Here is a 23,932-nt window from a genome sequence, read left to right on the forward strand (position 1 = left end):
CCGGTGTAATTTCATACCTTGATCCTCAGTTTGCACGTCCCAGTTCCCTACCATCTATTATTTCCAACAAAAGAAATGCCCTCTGTCATATCTTTATGCAGGTACAGTAGTCGGTCATCTGGAGTGTTAAAATTAATTAAAGAGCGTCATATCTTTGCACTCTCTTCCTTCCCTTCATTTTTTTTTTTTTTGTTGTTGTTGTTTGCTTGTTTGTTCACTTGTTTGTTTCTTTCACTCTCTGTCTCTCTACCTGTCTTTCTGTCCCTCTGTCATGTATCAGAACTCAAAAGAAGTAAATAAATAACAGTACGTTAACAAGAGGAGCTCGATACTTATAAGCTCCTCTTGGAAGAGCAAATCTGTCGGGCACATAACAGCAGCCAGACCTCCATTCTGCTTCTTCCATGCTGGACAGGTTAAAAAACAAAACAAAACAAAAAAACATGTTTTTACCAGCTCACCCTGACAACATGACAGTTTGATTGCAAGGTGGTCGCTAGAATTCATGGCAGCAATATCTCAGCTCAGGCTTCAGCGCTCAATGTTGTGTCCATTACTTGCAAAATGCTAATTAAAAAAAAAAATGTTTAAAAAAAAATCACTGCTTTCTTTTAAATTTTGACCATTTGTGTAATTTTTTATTGGGCCAGAATGGAGCGTCTTGCAGGCTAGTTTGGTTCTTGGGCCTTATGTTTGGCACTTCTGGTCTAAACTGTAATAAAAATAATAATGCTAAGAAGAAAACTATTTTATTTATAGTGCACTTTTCTAAGACCTAGTTACAATGTGCTTTACACAGTAAAAATCAAGAAGCCAAAATTACTACTAGAATTTCATTAATCAATAAAGCTAAAGTTTTGTAATATATCAAGGGTAACATACATGTTCAGTATGGTCATGATAGATACTTTAAAAATAAGCCATAACGATTTTGCATGACGCCGTTTTCAGAGATGAGATCCATTCACGATTTTTAAAACCCAAAACCGCCCATATTGACTGATCTTGTGGTACTTCAGCAGGTGTGCTCAGTCAATGGGTGCTTAGCTGATGATGATGAGAGAGCAGTTTTGAGGGGTAATGATTCCTCGGTCTGCATGACGGCAGAGAAGACAGGTAAAAAAATCACAAGCACCAGCGCAGATTGTGTGTATTGAGGAGAAGACAAAAAGTTCACCTTCAGCAAAAAAAATGAACAGCTGCATTGCAGGTAGCACTTTCACAAATTTGCTCATGATTCTCATCTTCCTCATCTTTGGTAAGTGAGCTGTGATGCATATTTATTTTCAATTAAAAGACCCACGCTGCAGCTTAAAATAACAACATTTATTGTAACAGTCAACGCAACATCAAAAGAAAATAAATAAACAGTGACTATGGAGCCAGCACACATTTTTAATAGTATTGCAGTTGTTAAACAGAGCTTGTCTCTTACTTCACAGCTGCCTGTTTGTTCAACCTCTGTACTGACTGTTGCGCACCACTTCTCCACTCCTTGTATCAAATAATTTGTTCCAAGCTACACTGTGGCCTTTCACAAACTCAGATTCTCTGTCATTTGTTATCTCTGTTATCACAAAAATATTTTTTGCATACTGTATGGGAACATTAAAAAGTGGCTTTCATATAAATAAATGAAACTCAAATAAATGGAAGGCTCCATGAGGAAACAAAATGAAATAAGTGCCTTTATGGAAAAAATAACAAGAAGCATTCAGAGCCAAAGTGCCTTGCTATTGAGTGGCATTGCTTTTGTCCTCCACAGTAATGTCGCTGACTCCATGAACCTGCGTGAGCTGCTTACAGTCCAGTGACGCCAGTAATTTCCTCGGTCCGGGAAGAGTGGGAACGAAGTGCTCAGTGAGAGACACTGAGGCATGGCTCCCAATATCTCTGAAGGTACAACAGGAAATGACATTGGCCTTTACAAAAGAAAAATCTTTTGGTTTTTTTTGTTGTTTTTTTAACTTTCTGTAAAGCTATTTTTTTTCCCTTACCCATAATTAATCTTTTGAGCCGGTAGAAGGCCAAGACCTTCCACATGGAACAACACTGCTTTCAGCACTTGTGGTAGTGGGTTTGTGAATGAGATCTCTACAGCCATCTTTTCTCCAACCACTGCCTTCCCGATTGGCTGAGAACACACACACACACACACACACACACACACACACACACACACACACACACACACACACACACACACACACACACACACACACACATTCACAAGTTAGATCTAGAATCAGATGTTTTATCCTTTAATATTATCCTTGATGAGCTGTGCGACTTACTTTTATGATGAGGTCTGGAGTCCTGAGTCGAAAGTTGAACTGAGTGGCCAGGACCTGCTGGGTTTCTTTGACCCTGCCTGACAGCGTCAGCATCATGGCCGCCTGGTCAACCAGCTGGTCCTTGTAGTCTTTGTATTCCAGAACCCAGTCCATACTCTTCTCTGTATGTAGGAGATGAAGAAACAGTATCACTAGTTACTGCCCTTTCATCGGATTTTTTTGTTTGTTTTGTTTTTAAAGAGCCAGTTTCAGATCAGTGCTACGTGGTGTAAACTCAGGCATCCTGCATGTTTTAGTTCTCTCCCAGTAGCAACACACCTGATTACACGAGGGGCTTGTTGTTGGGCATTTTTGCAGGCTTGATGAAGGTGTCACATTAAATTGAGGGGTGCTGAAGCACGGAGATATCTAAAGCATGCAGGACAGCAGCCCTGAAGGATGTAATGTCAGTTACTGCAGTGAGGGTGCATAAAAACGTAATCCTTTTATTTTGATGATTAGAAAATCTGCATGACAAGTAGCTTCAGCAATGATACCCCTGGAATCAAACTTTTTTATTTATTTACTCAACCAAGTGGTTCTTGAGGTTTTAAAGGTCAATTAGTTGTCACTTTTGCATCATGCCATACATCCACCATTGTGTATTTGATGTCTGCTCAATTAAATAGATTTTTTCTGTTATTGTTTTGTGCACAGATCCCATTTACTATTTCGAAGTCATCTGATAATGAAAAAATGTTGAGGGCAAGCTCAATGCACACAAAAGAAAGCAGCAGGACAGCAACACTAGGATTCATGATAAATGGCAACGGGCTTCATTAAGACAGCTCGCCTCACTGCTTTAGCTGTTTCAAAGTGTGTCTGTGATGGGGAGGAAGGTGGACTCTGTTGGAGCAGTCTTGGAGAGGAGGATGGGGGCTCTAATGCAGAGTATCTTGAGGAACTCCAAACATCCACTGCACGACACAGTTGCAGCTCAAAAAAGTGAGCGGAGTAACAGGCTCCTGTCATTGCGCTGCAGAACTGAGCGCTTCAAGAGGTCGTTCATCCCCTCAGCAATCAGGCTGTATAACAGATGTGCCTGAGCCAAACCAAGTACAATCCGAGCACTTGTATTTATTGTACTGTTATTTATTTGCATGTGTATGATCTGTGTGCTGCTGGACACTGGAATTTCTCCCTTGGGAGATTAATAAAGTTTTTATCTATCTATCTATCTATCTATCTAAGTACTTCACACATTCTGCACATATACATACTTTCACACACTGCACAAGGTGATCACCCGTCCCTGAGAGCACCCTCAGGCTCATTATTTGGCTCAAGAATTGGACCTTGAGATAGGTATATCTACATTACCATTGCCGATTAATAAATAATAACTCAGTAAACAAATATTACATGCACTGATCTCAAATTACTAAGCTTCACATGAATCTGTTTGGATGCTGAGAGATTGCACAAGCTGTTTGTACTCAGTAACACGTTGTCACAAGGTAACTGATTTTGAGCAGGATCGATCATGAAACGTAGGATTCTGGTAGCATCAGCTTGAGCAGTTAATTACATCTTAAAAGTAACAGAAAAAGAAACTTTTTGATTCGACCTAGGACCAGTGCACCACTGCCATGCTTGAAAAGCTCCCCAGAAATACTCTTTTCTATCCCAAGTATCTGAAAACAACATCTGGGGTTTGTGTGGGATCTCTCCCATGGTGACACACAGTGTCCCTTCACCTTGAATTCTGACTTGGATAAGAAAAATGGTGCATGGGAAGGGGTGAGGGATGAAGGCCAGGAACTCATGTTTGTCAGCAGGCGAGTTGTTAAGATGGAGAAATTGGTTGTGTGAAATGCAGCATGTGTTGAAGAAAGAGATGGGAAATGCCTGTGCTGTTCCAATTGAAACTTTCAATGTCAGCAACTTTCCTGATAGGGAGCTTGCCGACATCGATGATCCGACAGTCTTAATCTGTGCCTTAAGCATTCTGTGTCATGACAATGGAACCTTCACAGTGCCTTGGAAGTCCATGTGTTTCTGGCCCGTACCAACACGGCCACTGCTCCATGGTTTCGCTGCTGCATTTATGACCCTGTGACTTTTTTTCTCTCTTCAGGTTGAATTTCAAGGTGAAGGGAAATTGTTTTAACGCAGTGGGAGAAATCCCTTGCAAACTGCAAATGGATGAAGCACTGGTAGAAATGTCTCATGCACAGGGCAAGTCATTTTATGGACATAGCAGCAAAGACTAAATCAGATACATTGTCTTCTTTTCAAAGGTGCAGTCCACTCAAAACGTGGCTGAATTTGTGTGATTCAGCTTAGAATTTGATTTTGACTTGAAACGTGGTTTTCAATTAGGTCGCAAGTTCATGAATGTGACTCATGATACTGCCAGCCAATTGATGAAAATGCAAAAATTCCAGCAATAATTAATTCAATCAATGATATTTGTCTCCGATAAATTTATACAGAATAGATTCTGTCACACACTGAAATGCTTGAAAGTTGAAAATGTTAACCTTTGAGTTTGACACTTTTGCTTTACTTTCAATACTTTTTAACAACACAAAACTAAAATAAATAAATACAATAATTATAATAATTACAATCTATGTTGGCCAATGTTTCTCAAATTTTCCAATCTGGTGACTCAACTGGAATCTTTCTGTTTGGATTTCTGGAAGTTTACAATGCCGCATTCCGCACACTGTTGAGTACCTCTCATCATATTATGCTTTTTGTCTCTCTAAAGTTATGATATATAGTATTCATTTAATATATGTTTGAACATGGACACACTGACAATAGCATCAGTTTTGTGTGCACTATGCACATGTCCATCAAATACACTCACCATTCTTTTTTCAAGCAAAATGCATCTGTTGTGCTGTCTGACAGTAAAGCATGTTTTGACAAAGCAAAGTGCAATAGTGTTCATCATATAATGACAACTCTAAAGAATAAGAATCAGGTATTTTTGTAATGTCCTTGACATTTTTTTTTTTTAAATAATACACATTGCACACTGCAAAGCACAACTGGTAAGTCCATTCTAAAAATAAATAATAATAAAAAAAAACCTTCAAATGTCAGCACCTGTCTGATGAAAAGATACAATTACAGAGAACGAATCACATCAGGAGATAATGCATTTAAATATACAGCTACATGATGACAGAGGAAGCAGGAATGGCACTGTATGTGCTTTGTTACCAGTGCTTACTTAGACTATTCACATACACTAGTTTTACATGAATATTCATTTCAACTGTTTACTTTCACTCTTTACATATGAACCCTGTAATTTATGCTCCTTACATCCACCTATGGCAGAAACAAGCCTCTGGCCTACGGTGCGTGTTTTGAATTCTATGAAGAGGATTTAGAGTGACTGTGGAAGTACAAAACAGAGATGATGACAGTCATCCATGAAGCTGCATCACCATCCCTCAAAACCAATCGCGCATAGTAAAATAATAGAGAAACCAATGTCGAACATCCACTTTTTTTTCCCACATGCCAATTCACCATTCACACCTGTGTATTATAGCTGCTCGGTCGGTGGAGATGACACAGTGTGACACTCACCCTCATTGGGCAGCATCTCCACGTCTGTGGTGTCCTTCCTGACTATTGCTTTGTGGACCCCTGTGTAGTACATGACCGCCACCTGACTGTGCAGTGAGATCTGGCGGTTCTTTGAGCTGCTGTTTCGCAGCACGATACTCAGCTCTGCATCGCCTCCCATTTCAGGACCCTCCCCATCCATGACCACTTCTAAAGAGACGTCCTCGGCGGTGGGAGCAGAGTACGCTTCTGATTTGGAGCCGTACCGACATGCTGTTTCCACTGCGATGCGTTCCTCCACCGACCCTGTGAATGACCAGCAATGTTGAGCAAACATGAATAAAAATTGAGTCTGACATTCATGTGCTGAGACGATACCTTCGGCTTGTTTGTAAAGGCTTGTTATATCATTGCGTTCATCAGATCCAACAGCCTTGGTGCTGATAAAATGACCCACGACCTTCTTCTCACTGTATATTTGACTGAAGGTACCATCAGCATTCCTCTGCCAGTAGATTTTGTCACTATTCACCTGAGAAAACAAAGGAGATGGAGGAAGGAGAGGCAGTGGGTTAGAAAACCAGCAGTGAACAGATGGAGAACTGTCACGGATCTTCGACTGGATGCCATGTGGCTCGGTCATTTTGCACAGTACATATTTTCTAATTGAAGTAATTATGACGACTATTCCAAATTTTTTTGTTTTAACTTTCTTTAGGTACACTAAATGACTTTGAATATGCAGCAGGACCTCTGACTGGACTCAAGACAGAAGAAGTTGCAATAAATATTCAGATAGACTTTACAAACAAATTTCTATTTTTTTCTTTTATTGTAAAGACATTTTCAGTTCATGGATGATGAGAACAAACACACTAGTGCTGTTTGAAATTAATTTTCAATTAATTTTTGAAGTGATGCAGCAGTGAAGCGCCTCCTCCGCTCAGGTAGGAATGTTTTTTTTTCTCCGTTGGACACATAGAGCGAGTCTGTTGTGTGATGTGTGAGGTTCTCTACTGAGAGAATGTAATATTTGCCAAATACCAACACTGTATGTGAAAAGCAAAAATACATCACTTCAAATACATATTTAATTAGCTTCATTTTAAAATTCTTGAGATTTACTCTCCTGTTTTACTCACCATTCTTTCATTTATTTGCTCTTCTGTTTTCTTTATGTCTTGTTATTTTTCCCTCATGATTTTAATGCGATATCATGTGTTTCTTTCTCTTGGTCAAGCTCTTTTAATTGTTTTGTGCACAAATGGTTCAATACAAATAAAGTTGCCTTGAACAGCATCTAATTATGCAACAAAGGAAAAAGGAAGAATTACCAAACTGCTTTCTTGTCTTGCCCGCTTGTCGTGTGGCGGTTAAGCGTAAAACAACATCACTTCTTCATCCTTTGGTATCGACGCTTACTTTAATTGTGAAGCAGAATTCACAGAGCGCTGGATTGTTCACCCACAATAGGGAAGGTGAGCTGGGTTTAGACCTTCGTTAGTTTTGCCCTACTGATGATGTGTTGTTAAAATAGTTAAAGGAGGTTTTTAATTTCAATGGGACTTTCCTGGCTAAATAAAAGTTAAATAAATGAAATAAAAATAAAATAGTAATCCTGCTGTTTACAGAGGACTCTGAACAGTTCAGAACGGAATGAGAATGTTCACAATTTGGTGCTATACAGTACTTGCAATGCCCTGTGCAGTATGAAAGTACCTGATTGTTTTTCTTTTTCCGTCAATTTTGACTCCTCAGTCGAATATTTCAGGTATTCAATTTCAGCTTCAAAGTTTTGATTTCTTTTCAAACCTAGCTTTTACTCTGTTTTTACTAATTGAATCTTTTATATTGTTCTCACATTTTTTAGTCTGGGTGTGTTTTATTATTATGATTTTAATATTAAAATGTGTGAATGTGCAGAAAAGGATTTGCATGACTGTAATAAAGATTCACAATTTTGAAAAGAAACAGAAGTTCCTTTGCAAACATCCTGTTTTTGAGCTGTGAAGCTTTGAAACTGCATGCAAGCCTCCAAAGTTGCTGTTGTGAAGTTTGGTATGGTATTGACATTTCTATCTCATAGTGGAAAATGGGACCGTCCAATCAGGGAGCAGATGACTCTCCGTCGTCCCGCCCTCACCGCAGACTCTTAAAGGGGAGTCATGTTCAGTTCAACATGGCCCGAGAAGGAAGCCCATCTCGACTCAGGTGAGTCATAATTTATGACATTGTTGGAATTAAAGTGCATATTTAATGTCATTAATTTACTGAATAGTGCAGTTGTCTTACTGACCAACCACCTCAATCCATGCTGAAACTGTACTGCCAAGTCTGCAGTGGGAGGACAGAAAGCCGTCTGCTCCCTGATTTGGCAGTTTGATTTGTCACTATCCAATCAGACAGAGAAGTCAAGAGCATTTCAATTTTCGAAACCACAACCTCAGAGACTTGCATGCAGTTTTTATGCTTCACGTCCCAAAACAGGATGTTAGCAAAGGAACTTCTGTTTCTTTTCACAAATGCAAACGTATTTTACAGTCATGAATCTTTTCTTCACATTTACAAAGTTGAATTGTTTGTGCAGATTATTTTTACAGCAAAACTTGATTTACAAACTCGGAAATGATGTGGGAAAACTCCGAAAACATTCATTTACAGATGCAAAATATCTATGGAATTCTGTTGAGCCCATGCATGGGTTACCTGTATGTTTCTCCCACGACTGGGTAATTTGTGGCTGCAATGAAATTTTTGGCTTGAGGCAAACTACCGTATTTTATTTACCTCGGCAAACACAAACGGAGTGTCGTGCTTCAAGTAGACCTGACCGTGGCGGACAGCAGTGACAGAAGCCGGACCACAGCGAAATGTGCCCAGGCTTGTCTCCTGAGGTGTGGCATCAACAGCCTGCCAGCCTCCATGGCCTGCAGGCAAATCTGGACGAGCCATCCAGCAGTCGTTCCACACATGGAAGTTCCTTCACGGAAAGAAAATCGAGTTCATTAGACCGGAGGGCTCTGAGCGGTCATGTTGAGCTCAGTCCTTGATGTGCTGGGAGCTGGTGGCCCATCTTACCAGACAGAGTCGGCATTCAGGTGCTCTATAGGCTCCAGGTTCTCGTCCAGGTACACGTCTGTGGTCAACGAGACGTCCGTGTCATGAGCTGAGCTGAAATTGGTCACAGTTCGACCGGGAACGCCAAGGCACCTTAAAACTGAAAGAAAAATATGGATGCTTGTCTGAATTTCAGTTGTTGTTTAATATGGATTGTAAAACAAAACAAACGCAGAACAAGCACAACTAGCTGACCTGTAGTGACCACACCAGCAAAGACCCAGCACTGGCCATACTTCACAGGAGCGCCGTTGTTTGTATGATATTTATTCAGGATTTCCACACTTCCACTCCATGTAGTTGGAGCAGTCCCTTCAGAATAATGTCCAGACCAATTCCCTTCCACAACTCCATGGTCATCAACACTGTTGATCTGGAAAAGAGAAGAATTTACTCCTAAATGTGTTGATGAAGGGATTTACCTTGATCTAATAAGCTGAAAATAATACAAAAGGATATCAAAGATAATAGTATATTCAATTAGGTTTGAAGAACATTCAAATTATTCTGACACAGAAAAGTTTATTGCGAAAGCTGAGAAAACCGGTTTGAAAAACCCTTATTTTCATAGGCTACTTTGAGTACATGAATGATAGTAGTGACAATAAGAATAAGAATATGACTTAGAATAATTATGGTAAGTTTGGCTCAACCTCGTGGTATAAATCGCGCTCCCTCTAACATATGACAATCCATTTAGTTGTAGCTTTGTCGTGGTACTGCAGGGATAAAGATGTTTTTGAGCTCTTTAGTCTGGTGTTGTGACTGAAACGGGATGGCATATGTCAACGCAGCTTTGAATGTTGACATGACATCAGTGTCAAATCTATAAAAACCTGCTTTTCGTGAGTTGAAAGTGACTCACCATGCCAGCAACTGTTTTAATTCATGTTGGTCTTACTAAGTCTACTGCCAAATAAACATGACTGCTTATGATTTGTTGAAATTATGAACTAAAAAGAAAATGAATATGTATTTCCTCACTGCCTTCAGACATACTGGTGAGTAGCAGAAAATGTTCATCATCTCCCTGCGTTCGACTCCATGTCTAATTAATTATTTTCATTAAGTCCACAGAGTGCTGCTGCTACAATACTCTGGAAGCCATGATGAAGGCATTAAGGCATATCAGAGAAATGCAGGGACACTTTTACCTTTTTGTTTCACTTAGGACTTGTAGACAAAGTGTAAAAAAAGAAAATTCAGTCACTTTGAGACCCGATGGCTCCCGGTGGCCTGTCAACCTGCTGCTGGGCTGAACGCTGTGGCACATTTTCAACAGACTCGTAAAGGAATGAAGAGAGAAAAGCAGTCTCACCATGGCTGAGATGACTCGCACCACATTAACTGGATCACCCCAACCTGTAGGAGGCGTTTCACTCTTTTCTAGGATAAAGAAGCAAGCGGCAAGAATCCCTTCGTCAAACTGAAACCAAAAGAAAGAAAAGCGTACAATGGGTGAGAGGAGAGAGAGTTCATATTTCACTGACCCTGACAATTCCACAGCCCACTCACCTGTCCGTAGTCCCATGTTCTCACTCCGATCTGATTCATCGTGCCGTAGTAGATTCGGCCCACGTCGTTCAGGACGTACTCCTGTCGCTCTTCCTCAGAATGCATGTACACTGTGTCACCTGACAGAGAGAAAGTAAGAAGCAGCTCCAAAGCATTGATGTGACAAATAGAGGCAGGCAACGCTTTTTTCAATTTCTCACAACAGACAAAAACCAGCGGTCACTGAAAAGAGGTTGTAAAGTTTTTTGGTATGTTAAAGTTTGGCACTATTGTTTTCTTCATCTGCAAGTGAATGAAGCCGTAAAGGACTGCTCGCTGTAGTGTTTTTAATCTGCTAAAGTTCAGTTATTTCCAACAGCAGATGCTACTAGTTCATTTTTATCCTGCTGACTGGCTAGCATAATCATGTCACTTGCACATTTAAGGTAAACTTACTGTCATGTGTTTGCATAACAGAAGTGAGCCTGAGTGCGCTGAGAAAACCCTCAGATGCAGGGGAAAAAAACATGCAAACTCCAAGCACAAAGACCACTGTCTGGACTCAAATGCAGACTTTCTTGAGGTGAGGCCACAGTGGTAACAACTATATCAGTTTTGTTGGATATCATTTAAAGAATATACGATTATTCAATTTAAACTCTCACATACAAATGTAGACCAGTGATACATTTCAGAAATATTTTATTAACATGTTATATTATTGATGTCCTATATGAGCATGAGCCTGTTCAAAAAGGTTTTACTCTTTACACTGTGGATGTGTGCTATAAGTTTGTTAAATTGGCTAAATGATTCAGTGATAAATAATTCATCCATGAAGCATTCTGTGACAGAAAAACATAAAACTGTAGCAATGCGTAACCTCATTCAGGCAAATTTGACATTGTTTACCCTGAGACGCTTTAATCCCATCTGTTGTATGAAGATAGTGCAGCTCATCATGATAATGACTTTGCCAGATGTGCTTCCACTTAACTTAGCCGAAGATAAAGGCTTCAAAAAGTTGAAGGAACGCGATGAGCTCAACAATAATAATCTCCAGAGTGCCGCAAGGCACCACAGCCTCGTATTTTAGCAGCATTTAACATCCTAAGATTGTGGTCGAAGGCTTCATAAGACTCAAAATAACATTGTTTTCAGGAACATATTGCAACTGAGTTATACCTTTCACAATAAATGATATGAAAAACAAAATCTGTGCATTGCAATATTTCTTTAGATCTGATCGCTTCATCCTAAAAATACAGATTCGTTCAAGAGGTTTACCTTCACACCAGGGGTTGAACAGGATGTAGATGTCATTTTCAGGGTTGTGTGTGGACAGGTACTGGCCATTTACGCTGTCTGTTTCTACTCTGAGCTGATATTGGCCAATGATTGCCGTTGGTGGAGAGTTCACTGATAGCTTCATCCTTCGGTTATCCTCCTTTACAACCACAGCTCCCCAACAATCGTCCTTCAACTCCTCCACCAGAGGCACGATCACGTGGGTTCTTTTTGACACAACTGGCAGTTTTCCTAAAAAAAAAATAAAATAAAAAAAATACAGGAGGAGGAGGAGATGCACGTCATAGATGCATGAGGCAATGAGAAATGTAAAAGTGTTACTCAATGTTCGAAACATGCCCAGACGGGAGCAGAGCAAAAGCTTCTGTATTTTTTTTTCTGCAGACTGTCTTTCAATGAGAAACCGCTCCTACATTCCTCAATTGTACAACCTGTTTGAATAAATCCAACACACACACACACACACACACACACACACACACACACACACACACACACACACACACACACACACACACACACACACACACACACACACACAGTCTGCTGGACGTAACCAGAGCCGTTAAACCTTATGTGCCCCTTAGGAACATTCAAATATTGTACAGAGCAGTATATTAGATTTTAGTTCTCACAAGACTTCACAAGCAGAATGTGTTTGCAGGTTTCCGGCCACGCACTGTTAGTAAAACTAGAACACACTTACGCAAGCATGCGTACGTGCAGCCACACACAATGCATTCCCTCGATTCTCACCTTAAACTGAGTCTCATTCTTTACTTATGTAAAAGTGCAAATATTTATGTTAAAAAAAAAAAAAAAGGTTGAAGCTTACACTATTGAAATTATTTTTTTTCAACATTTTTTTCTTATTTTCATAAGGTTGAACTGAACCTCTCGAACTTTTTTTAAGGTCCAATTTAAGTCACCATTTCTGTCATGAAAAAAGAAAGATAATTCATATCACTGCTGATGTTTTTCTTTGTTTCACGAACTGTACGCTCCCTTGCCTTCATGTTTTCTTTCTATGGTTGACTTCTATTCTCTGTGTTACTCTAAGTCATTCTTTGATTTTGAAACAAGTCACGAGACAGTCTCAGGAATATGAGGAGGATTGTTTGTGCTCACAAATTTGGGATGAAACCTAATAGCTGTCCTAACAATAAATATCAATGCACATTAATGTGTACCTATGTAAAAACTCCACGTACAAATAAGCTATCAAGTTTAATAATGGCCTTACTTGGAATCAAAAACAATAGAATAGAATAGAATAGAATAGAATATATTCATTCTAGAAATTCTTTGACAGTATTGCTAAACACAGAGGAGAACACACCCAATAAATAGAAAATAGAATATAAAGCTAGGATGTCAATTAAAACAGAATAAAAATTAAATAAACAATCAACATATTAATATGTTCAAGGCTTAACTGTAGATAATATATGAATGGAAAGAAAGGAACGGACTGAAAAACAGAAAAAACTCTTTTTGAGCATCACAGATACCATTTTCACATTGATCAAAACCCACTAAAATCTGTCCTTCTCTGGCACTGGGGGTGTTTCACACTGACCGACCCAGGTTCAAGTAAAAAGTAAAGGGCATTCTTCTTTCAGTGTGCCCTCTGTGGATTTAGTGGACCCACTTATCTTTCAGGTGTACAGCACCTATGAGTCTTGTGTGGTCAAATTTAAAAGGTTTACTCCTAAAGTCACGTCTTTTAATGCTTTTTTACTTTCCCACCTCAGAGTGTGTAATTATGCCTCTCTCGGCTGTGTTGTGCCGTTACAGAACTCTTATCCTGCACAACAAGATGTTAAATTTTATCTGATCCCATCAATAGCAGACAGGTCACTGATTGGTTGTCAAAAAAAAAAGGAGTTGAAAGCCACCTTGTACAGAAACTAAACAAATAAAAACAGCATGCACTCTGAACTAAGAAAAAAGTGACCAAGACAGAAAAATGGCAAAGGCACACCAAAGCAGCAATATGAGTCACCGGCTGACAGCAAAACAATAACTGTGAAACACTTGGCAGAGTGACAAATGCGTGTAATGGAAAATTTATCAACTTGAACAATAATGACTGGAAAGAGAGTCCACAAACAGAATTGGTGACTCACGATGACAAAGGATTAAGTGGCTTAGACAAGTCATAACTGGGTCCTGAAATCTAAAGCCTACCAGCCTGTGATATAAGATGTGTCTATTTGAAGTGGTGACCAGTCCAAGTGCCTGCCTCCGCCCGTCACCGACTGGGATCAGCTGCTGCACCCTGCGACCCTCAATTGTACAAAGCCATACTGAAGATGAATTGATTGAGATGGATACACTACTGTACACAGCAGGAAATTACACAACAATTCACCAGAGTGCATGTAGGCTTGTATCTCTGTAACGCAATACATTAGTGTCAGTGGGAAACTGTTGAACAGTCATCAACAGGAGGCCTTTTTTAAAACACAGCTTGATATTCTAATTAAACTGTGATCTTTTTGCGCTTTTTTTCTTGAATTTCTGATCTGCAAAAGTTCTCACAGGGGTTTCTAACAAGCTGTTACCACATGTTGATTTTCCTAAAGCACAAGTCTATATTTAATTAAAACTGGGAAGCCTTAAAGGACAAATTTTCGATAAGGAAAACTGGATTTGAAGACTGTCAAACTGAGCGATTCGGAGAGCTCTGACAAGCCAACTTTAGATCATTCAACATGATTGTATTTCTAGATAAGCATGAGAAATTACAGCTGTTAATGATGCTTTCTGTAATTGAGAAACCTTATTCTGGATGTATAATTAGTACCTGCAGATGCGGATGTGGTTTATTTGCTATACATTCAAGAAAAACTGGATATTTTCAGTCTTGGTAATACAGACACAGAACAGTAAAACTGTCGCTGCAAGACTAAAGTCCCACTGACAGTTAAATTCTGACAGGCGCCATGGAAATTACAGCCTCTACGTTGTAAATGTTAGCAAGGCTTCAGGCTTCAAAAGTTACCGTGAACCACAGAGAGGTTAAATCCTTTGGTTGTCACTGACTTTCACCCAAACTCTAAGAACAGCTATCGGAAAAATGTGTCTTGTTTCAAGATGGATTGTGGTTTTGTTGGATTACAGTGTTTCTACCAAGCACGAAGAGGGGAGGGGGATGGGGGTAGGGGGGTTAGGGGGCAGGGTGGGGTGGCAGCAACCAATATGAACACAGATTGAAGAGGTGAAAAAAAAGGCACATTTGTGCTTTTTTTTTTTTTTTTTTTACTCAAAACCATTGGTGTTGTCTTGAATCGTTATGGACCTAAAAACCGACATTATCTGCAGCTGCTGCGGTCTGCTTGTTTACTGCTAGCGTGACAGATGGCTTGTTTAGATTACGAATCAGCATCAATCAGCTGTTGTTTTTGTTAATACATCAAAATGCGTAATGGCCGCCACCATTACGCCAAATTGTAATGGTTTGGAAAAAAACACTGAACACATTCGTTCTTGACACTGCATATTTTTGCCAATGTATTTGCAAAACCTCAGTCATTCATTGACACATGAATATTTCTCCCATGTGTATGGATTCGTTACATACTGTACGTCTTGAAAAAATGTGATACGATGCCTTAGTCATGATCACTCACAGCGGCAGGCGGTGGATGTCTGCTCTCAGTGGAGTTTAGGAGAATTGGAAGGTAGGCAGTTGATTGAGGCGCAAACACTTGGTAACGGCAGAATTGATGGTGAATTGTCAATAAAAAGGACCTTCATTTACATCGGAGTCTGCTAAATGCTCTTTTGGGAACATAGCAACCAGAAATGTTACCATAGCAATAGTGACCAAAAATCCTCCTCACTCAGTCTCTCTCTCTCTCTCTCTCTCTCTCTCTCTCTCTCTCTCTCTCTCTCATTATATTTCACACACATGGAGGCAACAGGGGCTGTGCTCTATGTGTGGGGGCAGAAAAAAATAACAGCGGAGGACACGGACAACGGACATAAAAGCCAAACTTCTCAGTTAGCGTATGGTTTTTTTGACAACCCTGAATCCGTCATCTCATGTTCTCCGTCCTCTGACTGCCCGGTGAGGGAGCCTTTTTAATTCAGCATGTGCAGCTCTGCACAGGGATCGAGGGGAGCATGAGAACGTGTGAGCACTCAGAACAACCTGGACTGCGTCCATCCAGTTTCACACATATTTTTCAATTCCAGGCCAGCTTTGGGAGGACATGTGGAGTCATATTCAGAAGCAGGGCTGTTAGCGGTAGATGCTCCATAACTAATGAATTGTTGGGATGAAATTCAAAGCAGGATTTCATTCAACTCACCTGTTTTGAGATCTAGATGAAGCTTGTCCGTGTTGCGGTTAAAAGGCCGAGACAGGGTTATCCACATGTGGAAGGTCTGCCCTCGTCGGATAATGAAGTTATCACTTTGGTAGAGGTCTGTGTGGTGTTGCTTGCGGTTTTCCCCTGATTTGCTCTTCATGAGATCGACTGATTGCACTTTCAGGAGAAGTTCTTGGGAAACAAAACAAAGCAAAACAAAAAAGAATCAATGGCTGAAATCTATCACATGGATTACTTATTTTTCTTTGCTTCTTTTTTTGCAAAACACCAGCGAAGAGCGATATCTAATCACCTTCAAGCTCGTTGGCACCAGTGGCAGGTTTATCAGTGTTTTCCTCTTTGTCTGGATCATCGATCCCAGTGACCATCGTATCGGTAATGTCATCGTCACTGGTCTGGGGACAGCAGCATGGACATGCCCGACGCAGCCACCGTCGACACGCGTTCTCTTTCTGAAAGTCATCTTCTTCCAGTTCTTTTTCTTCCTCTGTGTCGTCCCCGAATCCCAGAGTGACAGATGGGAATCGACCTACTGCAGATCTGTGTCGCACTGAGCTCTCTGCAGGCATCCTGAGAAAACACAAACCACGTTCAGGGATTTGTCTTTCATAAGAGTAAATGATGTAATTATTTTATACAGGCAACACGTAAAACATTACAGCTGCCACATTTAATTTGCACTGTGCATATTTTTCTATGGTGCTACTGAAGCCTGAAAAACTACTTCTGTAAGCAGTATGTTGAAGGTAACCTGACATCCAATTATTTCACAGAATGATGAAAGTTTTAGAAGGACGGCTGAGTTAAGCAATATTTTTAGTCCTCTTATCAACACAATCTTTTGCTGTGGGCTCACGGCCTCATAACCATCTCAGTCTCACTTCAAACTGTGTAATAGCTACATTTGTCCACAGTGCAAAACATTGTAATTTCACACGCACACACACAAAAAAATCTGAAATTGTAACATAGGAGTATTTCATCTGCCTTGTCTTTTCTGCAGACTTCAGGTCACATGGCTGCCCCGTTAGGTTTATCTTTCAAAAATAAAATCACTTAAATTATGTATTGTATTAACAGTATTGTGTATATAGATTGTATAGATTGACAATATTTGTATTATAATGCAAAGATTGTTACAATCTATAGTTTCTACATTGCTGAAATGCTTTGATCAGTTTTCAAATATTTAGTTACATTTTGGAAATCAAGCAGAGGTCAATTAACACATAGAAGTGTATTTGTGGCAAACAGCAACTAGTTTTAAGAGTCGTGACACAACGTCAGCTGAAAGAATGCATTTTGAAATGAGAAAATTAACAGACAGCATACGTGAAATGAATGGACACTATGAAAACAAAATGTACATTTGTCACTAGAAATTTAACCAAAACAAAGCTAAAAGCAAAAGCAATCTTAAAGGTACAATGAGAAACATTCCATGGCATGGCGTTAAAGGGAATGCTCCTTTCATATTGGGTGAGAAATGGGAATGTTTTTAATTTAGTTATTTTCTTTTTTTGCAAATTTCATACTTATTGCACATTTAAAATAAAGCAATTTCCACTGAGAACAGAAAGGCTGTCCACCAGGTTCTGAGCTCCCACCAGGAGTTAGGTGATAGTCATTTGACTTGAAGTCTGTCCACAGAAAAGGCAAAGCAGATGAAACATAACTTCATTATAATTTCTGAGATATTTTTTTGAAATGCCTTCATTTTGCGTTGTGGACAAATGTTTGGAGTGTGACTGAGTTGTCATTACTGAAAGCTTTAAAGCAGCATACTGAAAATCTATTGGTGTCATCTGTCAGCACCAACATACTTATTATCTCAGAATCAGAAGGAGTAATTTGTTTGTTTCAGTCTTTTAAATGAAGGCAGATTTACGACTGGCACTTCTCTTAGAATTAATAGATCATAGAACAAAACAGGCAGCAGTGTTACACTTGAAGACATGACCTCAAAGAAGAAGAACTCTCAAGTGACGAGAAAATCTTAGATCACTCTTTCTCCCTACTGCTAGAGAAGTCAGAAAGTAAAATAAAATCTATGTGAAAATCAATACAGTTGAACAAAACACAGCACAAAGACACAACGTGAAATGATGAAACAGAGAGATGCTGCAGTATTTTGAAATATATTTGAATTTGAAGCTAGTAACTTGATTAAAAAAAGTAGGGATGTGGATGTAACACAGCAACCTCTGTGTTACATCAATCAATATTCAAACATGTTCAGAACATTGTGAACTGAGGGGGGCAATGGTCCATGCAGCTTATAAAAGTTTTTAATTTGGTTTTTTGACTTTTTTCATAATGTGTAAATGTCAGTTTGTTTGGAGTCTCAAATATCTCCTGGCATCCTCTGCTGAAATAGAACATGTAGTACCAAGCGCTACAGATACGTGTGCCTTCACAGATGTGCAAATGGCCAGAGCATCGGGGTGCATCACAGACACTGGCTGCAGAGTTGGGTTCTTGAACTGGTGCTGTGTTAAAGATGAAAACCACCGAGAGCTGCTTGCCTCTCTCTTGCACATAGATTTTATGGTTTCTCAGCTGTGCACTGCAAATAATGAAACTCTCAGGTTCCTCGCAATAATACTGTATATAAAGCGTTGTTTGTGTATTGCTGTGCTGATTTCTCATGCAGACTCATTAGTGAGCCCCTCCTCCTTTTCATTTCTAGTAAACTATCTTTCCAAATTGACGTGGTCTTTTTTTTTTTTCATCATGTCATGGCATTGACGTGTTCCCGATCAACCTCATTAGTTCTGACATTCATTAACTCATATTTATTTCAGCTATGTAAGAAACAGAAAAATAACAAAAACAATGAAAAGCTGTGAAATTGTGACAATTGTACATAAAAATGTCTAAATACAGTAAATATATCCATCAATCAGTTGTCTGCCGCTTGTCCTTCCCAGGGTCGCGGGTGGCTGGAGCAGATCCCAGCTGCTGTGGGCGAGGGTGGGGTTCACCCTGGACAGGTCGACAGTCTGTCGCAGGGCTCAGTCAATATAGTATATAGTACATAATATACTTACCGTAATTTAAAAACTGTGTGATATCTCAGAGCACTTAACTATTAATTTCAAAACCTTTTAAGGATTTAGGTATTCAAGTGGAATACCTAACCTGACACACGTGGAATGAAATCAAGATTTCCTGTCCAGTACATAATTTAAAAAAGAAAAAAAAAACTGGAATGATAAAGTAAATCTTGTCAGTCATTTGGCCTGTTTTTACATAGAGAATCAGCATGGAAGAGGTGGTTTCAGGATCACCCACATTCAGTGGTCTGACCTCTTCAGACAAGAAAATGTTTCTCGAGTTTGTTGGTTTAGCCTCCGATGGTCCACAACCTCCAGCGTGAAGGGAATACAGCAGCAAACAGCTGTGTGCAGGCTGGGCGGAGTACTTCCTAAAGCATGAGGCACTTTCTTGCATGTGGTGGTGTAGATGTCTGTGGTGGCGGTGGTTTGAATGCCGCCACAGCCCTTTCCATTCCCCTGTTCAGTACGTTTTCCTCCGCAACTGAGCAGCTACCAGCTATCAACCCATGTTCAGGACAGGCATGTGTGCATGTGTGTGGGGTCAGGTTAATTGGTGGATTTGTTTTTTTTTCTGTGTCATAACCTTTCGTTCTGTTGTGTTGCAGGGACTTCTGAAGCTCTTTAAGTGATTCATAACTGCCAGTGCAGGAACAGCCCTTTTTCTTTCATTAAGGACACATCATTGTTATAACCGATTTCATTAACTAGCATTGCTTCCACACACACTAGTATTTACTGATGCAACTATGTTGAAAAGGTCACTTTAATGCTGCACACATACATCATCTCTCCTGGTATATATAAAAAAAAAAAAAAAAAAACAGGCTGGTTGTCTCTACAACGTCGCTCTGACACATCTGGGCTGCTGCACAGATGCTCACTACCAGATTCATTACCCAGTACAAGTGTTCACAAGGTTTTGAAAGGATCTGCGAATGCACTCTGATCCACAACTACGCTCTGAAAATGCCTGTTTTTGTACAAAGCCAAAGTCCTTTGTTGCCACTCTGCAATTGAAATAAGGAGCACACAAAGAAATGCCACAAACCCTTAACCCTTTGAAAGAAATCATTTTCCGCACAGCCTTTGCATTCCATAGTCGCAGTGACTTTTGTCCAAATGGGTTCACGTGAAGCGATGGCGAGATTGACAATGTGCTCATTCCTCATTCACATACCAATGAGGAGGTTGGGCCAGCTTCTGGCAGATAGTGTCGAAGGTAAAGGGACATCTCTTCCCAGTCATGGTTACTGCCCACAAACAGCAGCTACACTGAATTTCACAAAACTGCAACATACATTTTTTTATGGAATCATTCCAACAACAAAATCTGTAATAATATTGAGGTCAAAACCAATTGCATGTTAGACACAGACTGAAGTCTCAGCAGATTTGTAAATTCTCAGGAAGAAACATGTAGACACATGCCTGCATGAACTCATAACTACAGAGCTGCTATTAAATCCCTGAGTGATAAAATCAAAGCAGGTTTTTGTCAACATGCAAATCTTTCATTTCAAAAGTATTCATTTAGCTGAGAGATGTCTCCTGAAATAAATAAGGACAGTAGCACTCCTAAATACAAACAATTAAAAAATACAAACAACTATTCATAGTTGTGTGAGTAAAACAAATTAACACAGTGGAATTAAAGTAAAAAAGCGAAAATAAAGATGTTAAGTGAGTTAATGCTTGACTCAGTGTCTCAGTCTTACACTGAGCTGTTTCAGTGACTGGCTCCCCACATCATTTTCTTTGTTTAAGTTTTTTTTTTTTTTTTCATGGAACATAAAGATATATATTATAATTTTTCATTTTTCTTCTGATTTCAGTGAGTATCATTAAATTCAAACTTCAACAAGTATTCTGGCTGTTGCCAATTGAATTGTCACTTAACTCAAGTTACTTTTAATTTGTGGAGATAAAGTAAAGAAAGGCATGCAGGCACATGCATGGCATGCAAATCTCTTGGAAAGAAACTGCCTTGTATTTCAACCCAACACTTTCCTCCTGTGACAGTGACAAACACCACTCAGACCCAAAGCATTAGCTTGAGAGATCTCAAAGATATAAACAAAACAAAACAAAACAAAACAAGAATAGCTAAGATTCCTCTCGCAGACTTTTTCTTGGCAATCTATCCATCACTTTCTGCAAATTCAGTTTTCACAACAGAGGTCAACAAAACTGACGGACGCTGTTATCCAAACGTGACGGCGAATGAAAAGTTGGTCATGATGCAGCTTGGCCTTGAAATATGTTTTTCTCTCGCCTTCATTATTAGTAATGTCATGTCTCAAATCACATATTTCCTTAGTTACACTTACTATTTTGATTGCGTGAGTAGGTTCGCGTTGCCAAGTGTGGCAACATGCCGTGTGCTCTGGCAGCTCACAGGGTGTGCTCATAACAGCCACAGGGAAGTGTGAAGAGCCGCACATGCTGCATCTTCAATGGCCTTCGTGATAATTACTGAGACTGAAAGCATGCAATCAAACTGTATGCACAAGTGACCGAGATCAGCCTGCTTATAAACTATTGCAGATACAGAAAATAAATTGCTTCATAGCTCCAGACATTGTTATCCAGAGCCGCCACGGTCTGCGCTGCCGCACAGTGAAAAGACGACTTTGACCCCGTGGCGGTACCCGGCGGTGTGAGCGACACTATGTGACACGCTGTGGATGATAAGGCCACTGACAGGTGAACCCGCTCCTGAGATGAGGCTCTTTTCACTCCTTTATCTACACGATTTTCTCAGGTCGCGGCTTGCCGACACATGGCAAGTCACTGCAGCCATCACACACTCCAAATCTATTGTACAACTAACTCTGGTGTTTATAAAGTCCCAGAAAGCGTGGTCAGATGGCGGGGTAAAAGTTCACTCCCATGACTCCCTCAGCAGATATCTCATTCTCTGGTGGGTTCATTAAAGCAGTAGTTCTTCCTCTAGGAGGGTGGTGATTCAGTAAATGCATCCTTCAGCTGCTCCCATGACCCATCTGCCTGAGGGCTGATTTCTCTGAGCCACAAAGCCACACTCACTAATGTCAGAGTCACAGTCACATGGCTCAGTTTATTTGTTATTACTGACTTAATGCATGTGATTTGGCATGTGCAAGAACGCCGAAACAACAGCCAAGTAAAATTCCAAGAGCTCTTGAAATGTGTTACAGTTTTGAAACAAGAAGTTACATCCATTCAGGGAGCAAAGTCTGAGAGAGGAACTCCAGCCAGAATGCTTACTGAGATTATTACTGATCAACCAGTAAAGGCAGAAACACGGAGCTATGAGTGGTACTGGCTCCTTTTACTTTCAAGAAACTCACTGACTCAATCAACAGAAAAGTACAGAAAACAGTAACCACCCCAAAATATGATTTCAAAATTCATACAGCGGAGAGACAGAGGAGGCATGAAGGAGCTCAGTTACACTCACTCAGCTCAGTGTAAGAATGCACGTGACGCTAGAGTCCGTAGGAAGAAGTCTTCAGTTCACTGTGTCTCCTTTTTGTTTCTCAGACAAGTCCTAACTTCAGGGCTGGCTTAAATACTTGGCTCGGATGGTGAGGACACGCCTCTCTCCTGTACAGTCAGACGCTTGGTGAAATTTACAGCTGAAACCACTTAAGAGTGTTGCAAGCACCGTTCATGGAAAAACACGGCTCACTTCCACGACAAATACACTGAACTTTATTTTGAAAAGAGGTCTCTGGAATACAATGTCCCCTTTTTGTGAGTTTATAAAAGCAACAGACAGATGTTTTACTTCTGGAGGAAGACACCGTCTCTGGCATTAAGATCAGGACTAAACCTCTCCTCACTGATAAAGTGTGAAGTGCCAGCAGGATCAGGTCACCTCGCCTTTCAAAGTCAAACTGCTGAAGGTTTTTACTAGTTTTGCGTTAATATCAGGTCTTTTATTATTCTCTGGCCGTTTCCTTCCGCACACAATCCCCGAACACCAGAGGTCTTTCATGGGCATGTCTTCCTGTGAAAGAGAGCTTTTCCTTTCCTACTCTTGCTTGGTGTGTTGTTATGAGACTGTTGAGATTGAGAGTCTCTTTTTAAGTGCCAAACAAGAATTCTGTTGGCACTGGCACTATATATAAATCAAGTTCAGCAAATAAAGCTGGAGTGAATATAATTGTTGAGGATCAATGTCTCTGCATTGTAGAAAAAATTGAAAGGTTATGAAAGGTACTATTTTGGACAATTTTGATAACTAAACCTATCTGTAATGGTTCCAACTACACGCTGGTAAAACTCTCAACTCACAGTGAGACTGGTTTGTTTCAAGGTCTTAGCTTCTTAGTGTGTGTGTGTGTTTTTGTGTGTGTGTGTGTGTGTGTGTGTGTGTGTGTGTGTGTGTGTGTTTTTCTCCCTGCGGCTCTTTCCACAATCCAAAGATTTTGTGCTCCTAAGGTAATTAGTGAAGTGTGCAGATGAATGTGGCTCCAGCTGGTGGAGTGGGTCATACTCCAGTCCCAAGGTTGGTGCTTCATGTCCTTGGGAAAAACACTGCACCTAAATTCTCTCCCAAAGCTGTGCAAGCACCTTGCACACCAGGTTTTTTTTTTTTTTTTTTTTTTTTTTTGTGAGAGTGTGAATGATGTGAGTATAGAAAAGGTGAATGCAACTGATTATGTGAAGCATCGAGACCACCAAAGCAGTAAACTGTACTATGAGAGGATGTGCTGGAGATGATAATCCTTTCAGTTTGAAATTACCTGTCACACAACGTGTTCAG

The 23,932-nt window shown here is 40.0% G+C and overlaps 1 protein-coding gene across 1 annotated transcript; it reads right to left on the reverse strand.

Moving 5' to 3' along the window:
• Positions 1-1,133: 1,133 nt before the first annotated feature.
• Positions 1,134-22,696, reverse strand: LOC115381959 (protein-glutamine gamma-glutamyltransferase K-like). Its single transcript, XM_030083606.1, has 14 exons — positions 22,622-22,696; positions 16,416-16,693; positions 16,103-16,294; positions 11,763-12,014; positions 10,497-10,615; positions 10,300-10,407; positions 9,177-9,354; positions 8,943-9,081; positions 8,652-8,844; positions 6,243-6,396; positions 5,886-6,170; positions 2,295-2,455; positions 1,998-2,134; positions 1,134-1,893 (listed from the first exon to the last, which is right to left on the reverse strand). The coding sequence occupies exons 2-14, from the start codon at positions 16,690-16,692 to the stop codon at positions 1,734-1,736; spliced, it is 2,355 nt and encodes a 784-aa protein (XP_029939466.1). The 5' UTR covers position 16,693; positions 22,622-22,696; the 3' UTR covers positions 1,134-1,733.
• Positions 22,697-23,932: the final 1,236 nt, after the last annotated feature.

Source organism: Salarias fasciatus, chromosome 23 (genome assembly GCF_902148845.1).
Source record: "Salarias fasciatus chromosome 23, fSalaFa1.1, whole genome shotgun sequence".
Taxonomy (NCBI): domain Eukaryota; kingdom Metazoa; phylum Chordata; class Actinopteri; order Blenniiformes; family Blenniidae; genus Salarias; species Salarias fasciatus.